This window comes from Arachis hypogaea, chromosome 19 (genome assembly GCF_003086295.3).
Source record: "Arachis hypogaea cultivar Tifrunner chromosome 19, arahy.Tifrunner.gnm2.J5K5, whole genome shotgun sequence".
Lineage (NCBI taxonomy): Eukaryota > Viridiplantae > Streptophyta > Magnoliopsida > Fabales > Fabaceae > Arachis > Arachis hypogaea.
In genome coordinates, this window is record NC_092054.1 from 115,015,499 (window position 1) to 115,032,624 (window position 17,126).

At 35.2% G+C, this 17,126-nt stretch overlaps 4 protein-coding genes across 6 annotated transcripts; 2 read left to right on the forward strand and 2 right to left on the reverse strand.

Annotated features, from left to right (window-relative positions):
* Nucleotides 1-981: 981 nt before the first annotated feature.
* LOC112775516 (guanine nucleotide-binding protein subunit gamma 2) lies at nucleotides 982-9,683 on the forward strand. 2 transcript variants are annotated; one of them, XM_025819172.3, is made up of 5 exons: nucleotides 982-1,243; nucleotides 6,272-6,415; nucleotides 9,027-9,079; nucleotides 9,175-9,219; nucleotides 9,313-9,683. In XM_025819172.3, the coding sequence occupies exons 1-5, from the start codon at nucleotides 1,136-1,138 to the stop codon at nucleotides 9,395-9,397; spliced, it is 435 nt and encodes a 144-aa protein (XP_025674957.1). In that variant the 5' UTR covers nucleotides 982-1,135; the 3' UTR covers nucleotides 9,398-9,683. The 2 variants fall into 2 exon arrangements, with proteins under 2 accessions (XP_025674957.1, XP_025674958.1); XM_025819173.3 differs by lacking the exon at nucleotides 982-1,243 and adding an exon at nucleotides 5,691-6,188.
* On the reverse strand, nucleotides 9,471-11,253 carry LOC112775515 (uncharacterized). Its single transcript, XM_025819171.3, has 2 exons — nucleotides 10,989-11,253; nucleotides 9,471-10,249 (listed from the first exon to the last, which is right to left on the reverse strand). Exons 1-2 carry the CDS (start codon nucleotides 11,178-11,180, stop codon nucleotides 9,890-9,892), a joined length of 552 nt encoding a protein of 183 aa, XP_025674956.1. The 5' UTR covers nucleotides 11,181-11,253; the 3' UTR covers nucleotides 9,471-9,889.
* Nucleotides 11,254-12,383: 1,130 nt separating this feature from the next.
* On the forward strand, nucleotides 12,384-12,869 carry LOC112779271 (B3 domain-containing protein At2g33720-like). Its single transcript, XM_025823519.2, has one exon. The coding sequence runs from the start codon at nucleotides 12,384-12,386 to the stop codon at nucleotides 12,867-12,869; it is 486 nt and encodes a 161-aa protein (XP_025679304.2).
* Nucleotides 12,870-14,359: 1,490 nt separating this feature from the next.
* Nucleotides 14,360-16,822, reverse strand: LOC112777543 (uncharacterized). 2 transcript variants are annotated; one of them, XM_025821946.3, is made up of 3 exons: nucleotides 16,544-16,822; nucleotides 16,120-16,330; nucleotides 14,360-14,947 (listed from the first exon to the last, which is right to left on the reverse strand). In XM_025821946.3, exons 2-3 carry the CDS (start codon nucleotides 16,309-16,311, stop codon nucleotides 14,588-14,590), a joined length of 552 nt encoding a protein of 183 aa, XP_025677731.1. In that variant the 5' UTR covers nucleotides 16,312-16,330; nucleotides 16,544-16,822; the 3' UTR covers nucleotides 14,360-14,587. The 2 variants fall into 2 exon arrangements, with proteins under 2 accessions (XP_025677731.1, XP_025677732.1); XM_025821947.3 differs by having other exon boundaries at nucleotides 16,120-16,357; nucleotides 16,544-16,760.
* Between the last annotated feature and the right edge of the window lie 304 nt (nucleotides 16,823-17,126).

Consider the following 17,126-nt stretch of genomic DNA (forward strand, 5'->3'; position numbering starts at 1 on the left):
TAAATTTCATAAAACAAAATAGGCTATGGTCACAGTAAAATAAGCTATAGCCACGGTGAAAACCGTGACCATAGATAAAGCTATGGTCACGGCAAAAAACCGTGACCATAGATAAGCTATGGTCACGGTTTTAAGGTGCGGTGACCATAGAGACTGGTCACAACGAAAAATCGTGACCATAGATAAGGCTATGGTCACGGTTTTAAGGAGGGGTGACCATAGAGGCTATGGTCACGGTTTTAGGTGGGGTAACCAAAGAGGCTATGGTCACGGCCAAAACCGTGACCATAAATAAGGCTATGGTCACGGTTTTAGAGAAGGGTGATGGTCAAAACCGTGACCATAGATAAGGCTATGGTTACAGTTTTAAGGAGGGGTGACCATAGGGGCTATGGTCAACCGTGACTATAAATAAGGCTATGGTCACGGTGAAAAAACGTGGCCTAAAGTGTCAGAATTTGAAAATTGAAACCGTGACCATAGATAAAAAACCGTGACCATAGATCTATGGCTACGAGAGAATAGGCCACGGTAAAAAACCGTGACCATAGATCTATGGTCACCCTTTTTACTAGCTATGGTCACGGTTTTTTACCATGATCATAGGCCTTTTTTTTGTAGTGAAACATTGGGTCACAGAAACTTGTTCGTCTTCTACACTTTTACTCTCATTCGTTCTTCTTCTTTTCTTTTTCAATGACAAAATGCTAGGATTCAGAATAAATAGAATTTTCTATATGTATTTTTCTTCTCTTCTTTTTGTGCTCTCTTAGGAGAATGATCAAATCATTTTATTACTATTTCAATAATTTTTTCAAGCTCCACCCTTTCATGCTTATTTTTATTGCTTTATACTTTAGCGTAACGGTCCTCATCTTCCTTTCCTTCTACGGAACCCATCACAAGGCGTAAAATGAGTGCTATTATGGTATATTCGACTTTGCTTCAAAGGATTACCCTTTTCCAAACCTGAAAAACCTTGTCATGATTGTGGGACACTCTTTTTATACTAGTACTAGCTGTGGAAAGATTGAGAAGGAAGATTCTTAATTCTTGGAGTCATATGAGAAGAATCTTGGTCAATCTGCGACTTTCATGAAGTATATTTAAGAAGGAATTGATATTGCGACCAGAGATGAGAATGCTCTGCTTTTGTTCAGTGGAGGAGAGACTCGGAAAGACGCTAGCCCTCGTAGTGAGGCACAGAGTTATTAGGCTGTCGCAGATTACAAGTGATGATTTGGTGAGTTTTTGTTTCCTTTAGTAACTGTTTTTGTCATCATAGCAGTTGAAGATTGTCATGTGCTCAATTTAAATATTATTCTCAATGTCAAGTAATTGCATATGATCACAGAGTTTTCATTAAGTAGAAGAAGAAGAAGAACGTAACTTAAACATTGGGAATGAATTAGAATTTTATAACGCCCAAGAATTAATTAAATTGAGTCCAATTGTAATCTTGCCACATCATTTAATCGTTAAAACCTCCAATGTGGCAAACGATAGTTACATCAGCATTCCGTCAACTGAGTCAGCATCGAAAATTATTTTAGAGATTATTATGGTGTCCGGAGCTAAATTTGGGAGACTATTATGATGAAATTGGAACATCAAAAATCAAATTGAATAATTTAGTGAATTTCAACTATCATTATAAAAATTTATTTCATTTTAACTAATTTGGGTTAGTTAACTAATTAGGTTACCTATTTAAATAAATATTGAAGTTTTAAATTTTATTTTATATATATAACAACTCGTTAGTTAATGATAAAAAATAAAAAATATTCTATGTATTAATATTTTAATATACCAAATAATAAAAATTATCTATTTTAAAAAAAATAGAAAGAAAAATAAGGACAGAGCCTCATTTATAGTAAAAAGGCAATGATCTCTCCAAGACTTCAATTTATTTTTATGGATTATATATAAATTTTAGTTTAGCTTGAAATTTTTATTTTAACTCATTTTTCACGAATTTATTTTTTAATTTTTTTTCTAAAATTTAACCTAATTCTACCGGTGGTAAAATTGCTTATTAATACATCATGCTTTATAAAGGAAAAGCATCAAACAAAGAGGAAATATATGAAATCAAAATTTGAAAAAATAATTTGGAAGAGTCTCTTATTAGTTATTATAAACAGCGATGCTATACTTACAAATTTTTTTAATAATTAAATTAGTACAAATAAAAAAAATGCACGTATATGTTATGGATAAGTACTTTTTTCGTCCCCAAGGTCTAGGGTCAAAATCAAAATCATCCCTGACATTTTTTCGTTATTAAAATCATCCTCAACGTTCAAAAACGCTTTAAAATTATCCTTTTTACCAATTTCATTTTTTTATTACTAAACTACCCCTCTCATTAAAAAAATTATAAAATAAAATAAATATAAAATAAATAAAAAAGAAAGGAAAGAAAGAGATATAGAGAGAAACGGGGGAAGAGAAAGAAGGGGGTGGCTCTGCTCGACAGTGACGGTGGTGGATCTCAGTGGTGGCGGCGGCGTTTCTCGGCGGCAGAGGCGTGGCGGTGGTTGAGCATGGGTTTCCCCTCTTTCTCCTCTGCTCCCGAGCTCTCTCTCTCTCTCCTCAGATCTCGCTTGCTCTCTTTCTCCTCTGGCTCTCTCTTCCTCCATCGACCACCATGGCCACGGCACACTCAACGGCGGCAGCAGTTCGGCGATGGCCCAACAACGACGACGACGAATCCCTTGCAGCAACAGACGCAATAGTGAACAGCTCATCCTCTCATTCGCGCTTTCTCCTCTCCATTTCGGGCTCGATAACGGTGGCAGTTTTGCGGCGGATCTTGGGGGAGGGAAGGGAAGTCGCACCGCCGTCCTGCCGCCTGTGATCCGCCACTGTTCCTCCTCCTCGCCCTCACCGCCCGCTTCTTCTTCTGTGAACTGGATTTTTGTTATAGAATTTCTGAATTTTTTTGTGAAATTTGTTATGAAATATCTATAATTTAATTTTTTGTGATTTGGCTTAAATTTGGAATATTATTGTTGCTGAATTTGTTGATTATTGTTCAAAGTGCATGTTGGGTTCTGATTTCAAAGTAAAATTTGTGATTTCTGATTTTTTGAATTCTAATTTTCTGAGTTATGATTTTCTGAGGTGGGGGTGGTAGTGGGTTCTGGTGTTGATGATGATAGTGGGGGTGGTGGTGGTTCTGTTTTAATCTTTATTTTCTGACAGAAAGAGGCAGGACAACCAAAGATGGAACATAGAACAAAGGGAGATATCTCTGTATGAACATGAAGGCAGGCTCAAAGAAGTTCATCAAGGCAGTAGCCGTAGAAGGCAGGGTGGACTTAATGGCAGCAGCTATGAACGCTTTCTTCAAATACTTGTCCATTGCAAGAATAAGCCACATGAACACAATCAAATGGAAGAGCCCAACTACCTGATCATTGATCAACAACAAAATAAGGAATGATTGCCTCTTTCCTGTTTGTATTGTGCGAAAAGGAGCCTTTCTGGAGGCCATTGGGAGCAAGAAGATGGTTTGACCTGGCGGCGGCGGGTTGGACACAGGGGGTGAGGGGGTGGGAGTTACGGTAAGGGGGTGAGGGGGTGAGGGAGTGGGGTGAGGGGGTGAGGGAGTGGGAACTGATGATGATGATGATGATGATGGGATGGGATGGGATGGGATGGGATGGGATTTGGGGTGGAGAGTCAGAAAGTAGGAGGAAAGGAAATTGGAGGTGGGTTTGGGGTAGGGGGAGAGACGAAGAGATGCTGAGTGTGGGTGGGGTGGGGTTTTATTTTTTTAATATTATTTTTATTAATAGTTAAAGGTAATTTGGTCTAAAAAAATAGAAAATGACGATTTTATAACGTTTTGTAACGTTGAGGATGATTTTAATAATAAAAAAAGATTAAAGACGAAATTGATTTTGACCCTAGATCTTGGGGACGAAAAAAGTACTTATCCCTATATGTTACTATTTTTTCTTTTTCATGTTCTTTCAGTACAGAAATTTTTATTAGAAAGTACAAAAATTTATTGACATAGCACAAATTTACACAAATTTTTTTTTGCACAAAGCATAAATTTATTGATATAACATAAAAATTTATGTACATAGCACAAAAATTTTTGTTTTATAGCACAGAAATTTTTGTACATAGCACAGAAATTTTTATTACGAATGTAATTTGTTGATTAGATGAGTCAATATTTTAGAGATATGGTCCTTTAAAATATTTTGTGCTGAATATAAAAAATTTCTGTGCTGTGCGTCAAAAAATTATATAATGTGCACTATAATTTCTGGTTGGATGTCAATATTTTGAATATGTAGTCTTTAAAAAAATTTTGTGCTATGTACTAAATTCTCTATATGGTGTATAAAACTTTTATGCTATATATATTTTGTTAGTTTAGTGTCAATGTTTTAGGTATGTGATTCTTTAAAAATTGATGTGTTGTATATCAAAATTTTTGTAATATGAACATATATGTAGAAGAAGAAGATGATAATGAAGAAGACGACAACGATAATGATGATGATAATAATGGAGGATAAAAAAAAAGAAATTATACAAAAATAAAAGAAGATGATGTTAAAAAAGAACAAGAGAAGATGAGGACGACGATTTCGACAAAGATCACGAAAGGGGGAAAGGAGATAGGGGTGGCAACATGCACCCTATTCGTGGGTACTCAATCCGACCCCACTCGGTCGGGTAGGGTTGCCAACCCGATCCGCAGCAGGTTGGGTAGGGTGCGGATAGGGTTCTCGTGCGGGCACCCTATATATGTATATGTTATATACTTATATAAAAATATGTTTCAAGTGGATGTTGAAATAAAAACCTCTCACTAAATACAAAAGATCCTTAGCCACTAAAAGAAGATCATTAATTAATAATTTAGTATTTTTTTATATGAAAATAAGTTCTATTTTAAATTATTATCAACTTATATAATAATGTTACATCTTTTTTGCAATTTGCGGATAGAGTTGGATATCCGTAAATTAAGAACGGTAGAGTTAAGGTTGAGATATTCTCAATTCGCGAATAGGATAAGATTGAGTTTATATAAAAATCTCGATCCGCAGGTAGGATTAGGATTAGCTCCAAATCCTACGCTACTCTACCAATTACCACGCTTAAAAGGAGAAAAAAAAAAGGATTAGCAACAATGCATATATATACATATATTTAAAGAAGCAGAGCGCTATAATTTAATTAAATACTTAATTTAAAAAGTCACACAAAAAAAAAAACTTAATTTAAAAAATATTTGGCCATGTGATTTTATTGATTACCAAATTGAAAGAGCAAATGGAAAAGGGATAAAAAAAGTAACCTTTGTTTTGTCTGTTTGTGAACGTTTTACGGTTTTAGTACCATTTTTTTATTTTATAACTCTTTCACTCACCACACACTAATCAGAAGAAAAAAACCACCATCACCAGTCACCACATGAACCACATGAGACTACTTTCAGTCCTCAAAACTCAAAAGAAGCCTCAAAGTTGGAATGTAAAGGAGAGAGGAAAATAATAAATGAATTTTTCTTTCTTTTTTCAAAAAGTTAATACATAGAGAAAAAGACAAAAAAGACATCACCCAAAAAAAATTGGAGAAAACAAAAAAGGAAACAGCTTTTTCAGTTTTTCCTCCTCCAACTCCAACACAGCACAACAACGACAACTTCAACACACTCTTGAAACCCAAGTCCTCTATTGTCTATTGACTCTATTCTGTTTTTCTTTTTTTCTTTTTTAATTTTTTTTATCACCCCATAAAAAATAAAACCAAATTCCATTCCCAATGTGAAAACAATTCCAAAAGCTTGAGCCTTTGAATCATCCAACACACACCAACACCACAAAGCTGAAACCTTTTCTTCGTTTGCTCTTATTCTTATTCTTATTCTTATTCTTCTTCTCTCCTTCTATTCCTACTCTTCGTCACCAACAAAACACATCTCTGACCTGTCTCAATCTGTGTCTTCAAAGTACAAACCTTAGTTAGATCCACTTGGGTCTTTATTGCAGAGGCTTCTTAATGGCCAACTCTTGATTATTCATGGGGTCGATCAAAGATTTCTGTGTCATCCTTGTTCTCGTCAAAGATGGAGCCTTTGCATTCAAATATCCCTTCTTTTGAATCATAGGCTTTGTGGGTCATCATCAACTGTGAACTTTTCTGTGTGGGTGGGTGGAAGCTAGGGATCTTTCATTTCTCATTTCTTTTCCTTCTGTTTTTATTCAATTGCCACCATTTTTATATTTTTAAGCCTCGGAAAATGCAATCAAGTGGGCCTGAATCAACAAGCCCCATCACAAACCGGGTTCAGTCCTTGTCTTCTGCTGAGACAAGAGGGAAGCATAGGGTACATGCAGAAGTGAAGAGGTTGGAACAAGAAGCAAGGTTCTTAGAGGTATCTTCTTGTTTTTTTCTCATCGTCAATCATAATGTTTTGGAGCTTTGTTATTTGGTGGTGGTGTTGCTCATTGGTTTTCTTTTTGTTTGTTCTCTCTCTTGTGTGTCGTTTACTTGTTAACCTTGTGCTTCTTTTTTTTTTTTCTCCCTATGGTTTGCTTTTGTTCTTCTGTCTGTTATGGTAAAATGGTATGTGAAAGTTTTGAACTTTTCTTTCATTGTGATGTCAATACTGTTAGAGACAAATTGGTAAACAGTGCCTCTGTTGGTAAATAGGTTAACATTTTAGTAGCTTTTGATTCAGTTTATTGATGGGGTAATGTTCTATCAGCTAGATTTTTGAATTTGATCTATGGAATTTAGTAAAACGCATGCTATGCAGTAAAACTTTTCTTACTATTGCTGGCAATCATAATATTTTTGAAGCCTGACTTTTTTACAAAGTTGTGACAATATCATTTGTGGATTTAATTGTGCTTAGTGAATTTAATATGCTTTTAGATGGCAATTTTGTCTTGAGAAAGAGGTATGAGTATGGACATTGAAGCGGAGTCTCCGTCCAGATTCCCAGCACAGTTGTTGAGTCTTAACATTAGAATCCCTTTTTTTTCTACTCTGCTTCTTTTATTTTATTTTATTTTCTAAACAATTCATATGCAATATAATCATTCTCGGTGTATTGTCAATTTTATAACTGTAATAGTAGATTGATGATTTGAATGACAAGCTAAATGGATATTCTATTAATTTAACTTCCTTCTAATTGCATTTGAGCTGATTGGTGTTGCTTACACTTTTTACTTTTACCTTTTTTTCCCCTTCATTCTGTCAGAAATTGCATGTAAGTCCATTTATTAGTGTCAAGGTGCATAAAATCTCTTAGATGACTTACAAATTAAGGGGAGTAAAGTCTCATTGAGATGCATGATTTTGAGTTAGTTCGTGTTAATGTAGATGATGAATGTACAATCTTCCAATGACTTCCATTATGTTATTTTCTGAGACGGGTTTATTTGAAATCGGTATTCATTCGAACATAGGTCTCACAGTTTACATCTCTCTCTCTCTCTCTCTCTCTCTCTCTCTCTCTCTCTCTCAAACTATATTTTGGAAGCTTTTGGTCCTAAACATTTTTAGCCCAAAATAAGTTCATCCAAATACACAAGTTATTTTCTATCAGTAATTTATTGGTTTAGCATTTTGAATTTTTCATTCAGTTATTAACATCAACAACTGAAACATTCATCGCGGAAAATAATTGATTCAAGCTGTCAATCTTAAATTGTGTCCTGATTCTGGAAGTAGAAGTTCTTCTAGCCTTATGATGCCTCTTTAAGAGAAAGTAGATAGAGATTAAGGTAACTTATTCAAAATTCTGTGAGCATGAGCGACCAAAAGTTGGAAAATTAGATCAGCTGTAATAAGGTTCACTCTGTTGAATTGTGGATTGAGGAGAATCCTGTATGAAGTTGATATAGATCGAACTGAAATTAGAGACCCTTTTCCTTTGTTGTACTTAAAACATTCTAGTTTAGTTGTACAACAATCTGGAAACATCACATTTGGGGTTTGTCAACCTATATATCAGAATGAATTCCTTTTTGTGTTCATGTTCTGAAAAGTTAAGGATACACAATTATGCAATCACCACTGAATGTTCAGAGAGCTAACGAATCCTTTCTGCAATTATCTTTGTAACATCAAAGGACATGAGGATCAAAACAGTACTGCCAGGATATTTCATGGGCTCCCTAGGCTCTTTCACAGATTTGTCAATTGATACGGTTGATATGGGCCACAGTAAGCCTTTTCAGTTAATAGCAGTCATTGTGTCGAACAACAGTTACATCTTTTGCATATCAAGTCAATTCTTAGTTGAGATTAGCTCCATTTCAACATTTGAGGATTGAAGCAAGCATTAAGTTCTCAGATTATTAGGTTGACATCCATATTAGTTTCAAAACATTCTTTATGGTGGCCAGCTGTGTAGATTTGTTTCGAAGTGGATGCAGCACGGTATATACCCTAGTGTCTAGCAGAACCTCATTATTAAGATTCTTCTATAATTCTGAACACATGGTTTTCTGCATGCATTTATAGGTTTCAGAATATTGTGTGGGGCTGCGGTCTGCCCAGGTCCTAATACATGCTTTAAGAAAGAGAGTTGCTAAGTGTAGCACTAGATGAAAGACTTGCAATTTCCGACATTGCCTTTTACCTTCTCTTTTTTGTGTTGCGTATGTGTCATCGGTTTCCTGGGATGGAACGAAGATGGTTAGCTCAAGGGTGTAGGTGAAGCAGAGCCTGGTGGAGTTTTCATCATGTAAACAAACAATCCTTATTGTGATCTTAGTTCCAATTTGAGCTAAGCTTCTCCGGAATCAACTTTTTGTTTTTTTTTTGTTTTTTTTGGTTTCACTAATTACAAATATATGCTCATATTTTGAATATTCCGCGGAATTAAAAGTGCTTCGTCATTGTGTTGCTTTTGCTACAAATCTGTTGGTTTGTTTTAGTTATTTTCATCCTTTTCACATTCCTACCATTTCATTCTAGGTTTCTAAGTTATGCTGCAACTGTTTTTAACATTCACTATGAATCGAATGCAGGAAGAGCTTGAACAACTTGAAAGGATGGATAAAGCATCTGCACCATGCAAAGAGTAAGCTTGGAAACAAAAAAAAAACAAAAAGACTATTGCACATTCAATTCTAGTATATAACTCCTAACTTCCAAATGGTACTTTGTTTTTTGCAGAACACTCAGTAATGTGGAAACAAGACCCGATCCGTTACTACCAACGTAAAAATCTCCCTATAGCTTCATCTGTTTCAGTTGCATCAACTGTTTGAGAATTGTGTTCTAACAGAAGTTATGTTCATTCTAATTTGGCAGAACTATTGGCCCCCTAAATCCTTCATGGGATCGATGGTTTGAAGGCCCTCAAGAATCTAAAGGCTGCAGGTGCTGGATTCTCTGATGATCGATGGATACCTGCTATATTTCATTGACCAAGACCTCACCAAACACATTGCTACAGTTTTACCCTTTCTTTTCTTTTTTCCTTTTTTCTTTTTCACCCACCTTCTTTGATCCAGGATTGAGCAGAGAATTTGAGAGTTTTGAAACAGTATTGTTATTGGCAAATTTTAATGGAATGCTTCCTTGTGCAGATGACAATTTATAGTATAAACATAGCTATATGTGCTTCAGATCATAATTACCAATACCTTAATGATTATTTGAGATTTTTTCTTTCCTTTTCACCACCATTGAATGTATGGTAAATAGAGTTTCAGTTTGATGATGCCTTTTGTTAAACGTTATACTTCACTTATTGAAAAAAAGAAACTGAAACCAATGTACAATTAGCTTGTGTGATTCTCAAGTATAAAATGATACACAGATTCTTTATCACTCAACACATGAAAAATTGAATCTCATCCAAAAGACTAGAGTAACCCTTGTACAATCATGTTGGCACTTTGCCAGTTACTCGGCCGGCGATCCATCCAAGACCATCATACAACCCTTCTCCGGTGAGGGCACAGCAAGCTTGTATATGCCAATCATGATCCTTGATACTGTGAAGAGATAGCGCATCAGTGATCTCTGCAGGGGTCATAGCATCCTTGATATCTTGTTTATTAGCGAAGACAAGAATGATAGAATGCTGCAATTCATCATGCCCCAGCAATCTGAAAAGTTCGTCTTTCATGATAGAGATCCTCGCTCTATCGCTACTGTCTATCACAGCAATTACTGCATGCGTTCCTCGGTAATATGTTGCCCATGATGTTCGGAGTCTTTCTTGTCCGCCGAGATCCCAGACCTGAAATGAATGACACAGAAAGAAGTACGTAAATAGATTGTAACAAAGAAGTGACAAAATCAAATAAAGGCCAAATCATTTATGAACTATGACAAAACAGAGGTTATATCGACAAAGACATCCTACTTCACATATAGAAGCAAGAGACAATATCGAATCGAAAAAATGACCGATTGCCTTGGAGTCAGAGAATCAAGGAAGGCAAACATTCCTTTGGAGATAAAACATAACAAAAAGAAGTAAAAATATTGTGACAGGGTTGTGCCTGGTCCAGTGGTCCATCTATTTATAATCCAATTCTTCCGTGCCAAGAAAGATTTAGAAGAAATTAATACTTACCATGTTTGGATACCCTAAAGCATTCTATTAGAAATCACGTTTATGTTCGACTTCAAACTGGAAAAATTGAAAAGAACAACAGAAAACGTTTTCTTAAACCAAACAGACCCTAAATATCTCTTAATATATTCACCTATAGTTTCTCTAAACCTTGCTAAAACCTTTAGCTATTTAAGTATACTCCATCTTCTACAAGCCTTCTGCATCAATAAAACTGACTCCGCCTATTATTTCTATTTCATCAGACCAGTGAGAGGCTAAGAAGCAACATTATATATACACACACACTAACAATGCTAAATACAGAAACATGGAATGGAAGCATTGAAGCAAGATAAGCACATTAAAGCAAAGTGAATGGTGTGAATTGATGAAAGAAGGTTAAGTAAGTGAAAGGCACCTCGAATCGAATGTTCTTGTAGACAACCTCTTCAACATTGCTACCAACAGTAGGGTTGGTAGTGACAACCTCACCAAGATGCAACTTGTAAAGGGTAGTGGTCTTCCCAGCATTATCCAAACCAACAACAACAATCTTATACTCCTTTGCAGGGAACAACATGAACCAGAACCGCGATGCCATTGCCCCCATCTTCTTCCAATTCCTCTATCTGCTCAAACACTTTGAGACTATTAATCTAAATCAAACACCAATTCTGTTAAAACCCCATTAATTACGAACACAAAAGGGTATGTGAAAATCTAAACTATCACGAAAAAAGCATGCAACTTGCACCGAATCAAATCAAATGAATTTTAAGGGTTAGCAGATCGATAATATAATTCGGATCAATTAATATTATTTAGTATCGATAATATATCTGAGTATTTATAACCAGACTCTGATACCATGTTAAAAAGAAGAGATCAAACTGGAGAAAGGATTTGTGTATTATTGAGTCTATTCAAGTTGTCTATTCAAGTTGTGTTTGAAATAATACAATATAAAAGAGTATTTATAGGTACTAAGAGAATCGTAATAATAAAGACGTAATCTCCTATAATAAATACTCAGATATACTAAATAATACTAATTGATCCTAATTGATCCTAATTATATTCTAACAGATCAAATGCCAAAATATAAAAAGGGCATGAAGGAGAAAACAAAATCGAAAAAACCATGGTTTGTCTTGGCAAACATAAAATTTATCTTTGATAAAATTCAAAAGATGTGTTCGATTTAAAATAAGATAAGATATTAAGGGCCCGTTTGTAAACTTTAGAAGTAATTTTTTTTTATTTTTGACTTATGAAAAGTAGTAGTATTAATGTCTGGTCCAATTTTTAAAATTAAATTACAATTTTTTAAGAAGTTATTTAGAAGCTTATAGAGAAGTTAAAAAAATGACTTCTCTCATAATACTTTTACTTTTCATTATATTTCTATAAAATAAATACTTTTAGAATTAAAAATCCAAACACAAAATAACTTATTTATAAGTTACTTTTAACAGAATTATTTATTGTTTAAGTTATTTAATCAAAAGTAGCTTAATTAAGTTCGTTATCAAGGGCCTAAATGATTGATATCATTGCTTAGATAAATGATATAACTGATTAAAAGATTTAGATATGAATGATAAATGAAATGGTACTTGAAACTTGACTTCCCGAAAATTAGTATATATAGGAGAGTATGGGTTCTTTCAAATAAGAAATGCAAAGTGATAATTATAATCCAAGAATGATGATAAAGAAGAGAAAGAGTTGCTGCTTGCATTTGAGATTGAGAAGTGGAGCGGAATGCGATTCTTGTGATCAAGAAAATTATGATTCTTTCACTTGCTTATCAATGGCGGTGGATGCATGTCGTGAACAAACCTCTTCATGTTTGGAGAGAATCAAGAAGAGAAAAAGGGAAGAAAACAAGAAACCGTCGTTTTCATGGGGATGTTCAACTGAGCTAATGATGTATGACGATCCATGGAAGCTGAAGAAGGTGCTGAACAGCAGCGACGTGGGGAGCTTGAGTAGGCTGTTGCTTCCGAAGGAGATGGCGGAGCCGCTGGTGGCAGCGGTGTTGGGGTACGACGAGAACCAGAAAGAAGGAATGGAGGTCGAGATATGGGACGTTGACACACAGTCAATGCACAGTCTTGTGTTCAAGAGATGGGGTTCTTCTAGAAGCTATGTCTTCATGGCCAATTGGATTAAAGACTTTGTCAAAAGAAGGTCTCTCAAGTCCGGCCATGAGGTTGCCTTCCACTGGAATCCTTACGCCAACCGCTTTCATTTTTCTGTTCTCAAGGCTGCCACAGAGGAGGATTTCTCAAACTGAACTATTTGCTTTGGAAGAGGAGATGGAATTTCGGAGGGAGACGAAAGGAGGAAGAAGAGAAGAGATTCTTTTATTATTACATTTGTTAGTGTAAATTTTGCAGAAAGAACATGTCTCTTTTTCATTCTTTTTAGGCAAAATTTTTCAGTAGTCTACCTTCTTTTACTTTCTCTTCTTCAATCCTTGTTTCTTATTATCATTAACACAAAATTGAACTATACAAAACTTTTTTTTGCAGACTTGCCTTGTAACAGATATATATTATATTTCTTTTCTTTCTCTCTTTCTCTTTGTTAAGGGTAAAATTATAACTAACTAATACCTTTCATAACATTCAGAATGATACTTAGAGGTTTTTTGGCGTTACTGGTAATATTATTAAGTTATTAAAAGATCGAGTCTTAATTTTGCATTATTTAAAACTAGTGGAAATTTATTCTGTATGATGTTTAGTTTGTTCTTAATCCAAACTTGGTCCCTGCAGACTGGCAGACCAAACAACGTTTGTTAGGTTTTATAATTAAAGCTAAAGATTAAAAATTATTTGGATAAGTTATACTGAAACCAGAATCGAGTAAATCTGGTTTAAGTCAAAAACAACTATGGGATTTTCTCACTCTAATGTGATCCTTTGTTCTATTATGCCATGCTGCATAATTTATAGGGTTACAAGTCCAGGGTTGGTAGCTCTCAAAACAAGTTCGGCATGATCAAGCTCTCTAACTGACATTGTTTTGTGCATGTGTGTTTAGGTTTTAGTAGTGGCAATTATAAATAAATTGCAAATGTTGATTCCTAATCTACACTTTGCTTTATTATTCCAATACTTGCCTCTTGGTTTGGGTGGATCTCTGTCTAAGTGTAAAGAAGAAAGCCTAACAGCAGTAAGGAAATAGTAGCCAACATCTTAGGTGAATGACAGCAATATAGTAATGTATTTTACAGTTTTATGATAAATTTTATACGTAGCTTTCTTGCTTGACAAGTTATGCGGTTGACACTTTGTTTCGCCTGTGTATACTAGTCATGATGCTTCCTCCATCTGACTCTCTACATTGTTGCAGATGCCAAAGGAGCATGATTTAGTTTCATTGCATACTCAATTCCAACATCATCCTGTTGCAGCTACAAAGGACCTAGTTGAACAAAACTTCCAAGATGGTGGTATGGACAATGATGACCCACATAATGTTGAATCCGGAGAATTAAAGAAGCTCGATAGTTTTGTAATTTATGTTATTTCGGAATAAGAATTTAAATTGTGATTTGTGTAATTTTAGAATAGGCATTTGAAGGGGTATTTGTATAATTTTGCAACCATCTAATGACATTAGACAAAGAATTGGTATGGAATTTTCTCCTTTAATTGACCATGATAAAAGTCCATCAAGGAATTTTCTCCTTCTAGCTTCAAAAAATAAAATAAAATAAAAAAGAGAGTACGGTGTTTTTTTTTTTTTAAAGTATTCTAGCTATTTAACATCCAAACATAAAACAAATTCTATCATAATCGATTTTAAAATTTCAAGTATATTGTATACATATATAGTCAACTATTGAATAATCTTTCATAACTAATCCAAAGACACTTGTTCGGCTTGAATGGTCGACTCTTCAAGGTATAAATGATACATATACTTTTGTAACTGATCAGTAATCACATCAATTCAGTACATGAAAAATGCATCTCGTTGAAAAGACTCCAGCAAATCCTACAATCATGATGGTGCCTTGCCGGTTACTCGCCCGGCAATCCATCCGAGACCATCATACAACCCTTCTCCAGTGAGGGCACAACATGCTTGTATATGCCAATCATGATCCTTGATGCTGTGAAGAGATAGCGCATCGGTGATCTCAGCAGGTGTCATGGCATCCTTGATATCTTGTTTATTGGCAAAGACGAGGATGACTGAGTGCTGCAATTCGTCGTGCCCCAGCAACCTGAAAAGTTCATCCTTCATAATAGAGATCCTTGCTCTATCGCTACTATCTATCACCGCAATCACAGCATGTGTTCCTCGATAATATGTTGCCCATGATGTCCAGAGCCTTTCTTGTCCGCCTAGATCCCAAACCTGAAATGAAGAAAACAGAGTGAGTAATACGGTCACCACGCACAGTAGCAAAGCTTGGAACTGAGTTACAACATGCTAACTTCATGAAAATATGCAGAATGTATATTGTCACCAGGAATACAGGACAAATTTGAAAAATAATTAGCAAGAACTCGAAGGAAGGTTGAAACTGTCAGCCTCTTTACAAAACCAAAAGAATAGAAGTAGAAACATAGTTTTAAGTCATAAGGAGATGTCTTCCTTTTCAACTGTCGATTTAATTTGGGATAGTATCATTTTTCTTAGCTTCGCTTCAGTGCTCATGACATGTTTGATTAATGGGGTTTCTTTAGCCGATATTCAAAGAGATTGGCATGCACTGTTATAGCTAAGTAAGCTTTTTTTTTTCCCATCTTGATTCTTGGCTAATTCCTTTTGTATCCATGCAAGGATGGCCATCTTTTGGATGTTCTCTTATTCTTATAAAATTTCTTCTTCTATCCAAAGAAAGGTCTAACAAATGTTATCATCTTCCAGTAACAAACTAACCCCGTCCCTTCCTAACAATATACTAATGTAAAACAACTAAGACAAAATTAGTAACTGGTAAACTATTGAGAGGAGATCATTTCCACACAAACAGAAACACCCAACATTCAATTTAGTAGGCCAAAATGGTGTTTTGATATTTTGAGACTTAAGGGTATCCAAAACAGTCTTAGAAAACAGAGAAATAACACATGAAAACTGATTAATATTCACAAATTTCGTCAACATCTTCAGTACACACGTTTCATCCAACTATCTCCAGAAATTATGTTGGAAACCCAGAAGTTTGAAAGACTCAGATGATACCAAATGCAGTCTTTAGTAATTACCCTGTCATGCACTCATCATTCAAATTCCCCCCCCTCTCTCTCTCCCCTCCCCTCTTCTTTTTTTCTTTCTTTTTCTTTTTTTCTTTAGTAAGACCTTTTGCTGTATATGTTCTATGATAATCTATCATTCAAGCAAACCAATGAAAGACTGAGAAGAAACATTTATACACATACACAAACCCCTACCCAATCACCAACAATACTAAATAAGTAAACAACAGCTAGATGAAAGGGAAGCATTGAAGCAGGATAAGCACATTAAAACAAAGTGAATGGTGTGGATTGATGAAAGAAGGTTAAGTAAGTGAAAGGCACCTCGAATCGAATGTTCTTGTAGACAACCTCTTCAACATTGCTACCAACAGTAGGGTTGGTAGTGACAACCTCACCAAGATGCAACTTGTAAAGGGTAGTGGTCTTCCCAGCATTATCCAAACCAACAACAACAATCTTATACTCCTTTGCAGGGAACAACATGAACCAGAACCGCGATACCATTGCCCCCATCTTCTTCCAATTCCTCTATCTGCTCAAATACTTTGAGACTATTAATCTAAATCAAACACCGATTCTGTTAAAACCCCATTAATTACGAACAAAAAGGATATGCGAATATCTAAACTATAACAAAAAAAGCATGCAACTTGCACCAAATCAAATCAAATGAATTTCAAGGGTTAGCAGATCGATCAAATGCCAAAATATAAAAAGGGCACGAAGGAGGAAAACAAAATCGAACCTGGAAGCGGTTTTAAGGAAATTGAAAAAAGAAAGTGGAGCTGTTGGGTGCGATTGGAGTAGGATGAGATGGAATTGCACTTGCAGGAACCCCAAGGTGTAAATCCATATATATATATATATATATATATATATATTAGGAATTAATTCCATGAAGATGGGAAAAAAGAAAGTAGGTATTGCCACTTTCCAGGAAGGTCATAAGTGACACCGTGGCTGCTAACTAATGCCTAAGGTAGCCCATATATGTCACCAATTAGCAAGGTTGAAAACTATGGCCAGTTTGGATTGGTTTTCAAAGAAAGTATTTATTTTTTTTTTTATTTTTGAGATAAATATTAAATTAGTATTCAAAAGATTTAGCATTAATAAAATAATATCTGATTTTTGTTATTGATAAAAATAATTTTTAAAAAATTTTAAAATTTGACAAAATTATAGTGAACAAAAAATGTTGATGTGACCGTCAGAAGAGAGATCCGATTCGGCGACGTTTCCGATCTTCTTCTTTTTCTTTGTCATGGCGAAAGGGGACGCATCGGCGAGGTGCTGCCATAGCGGAGGGGGCGCGGAAGGGACACAAC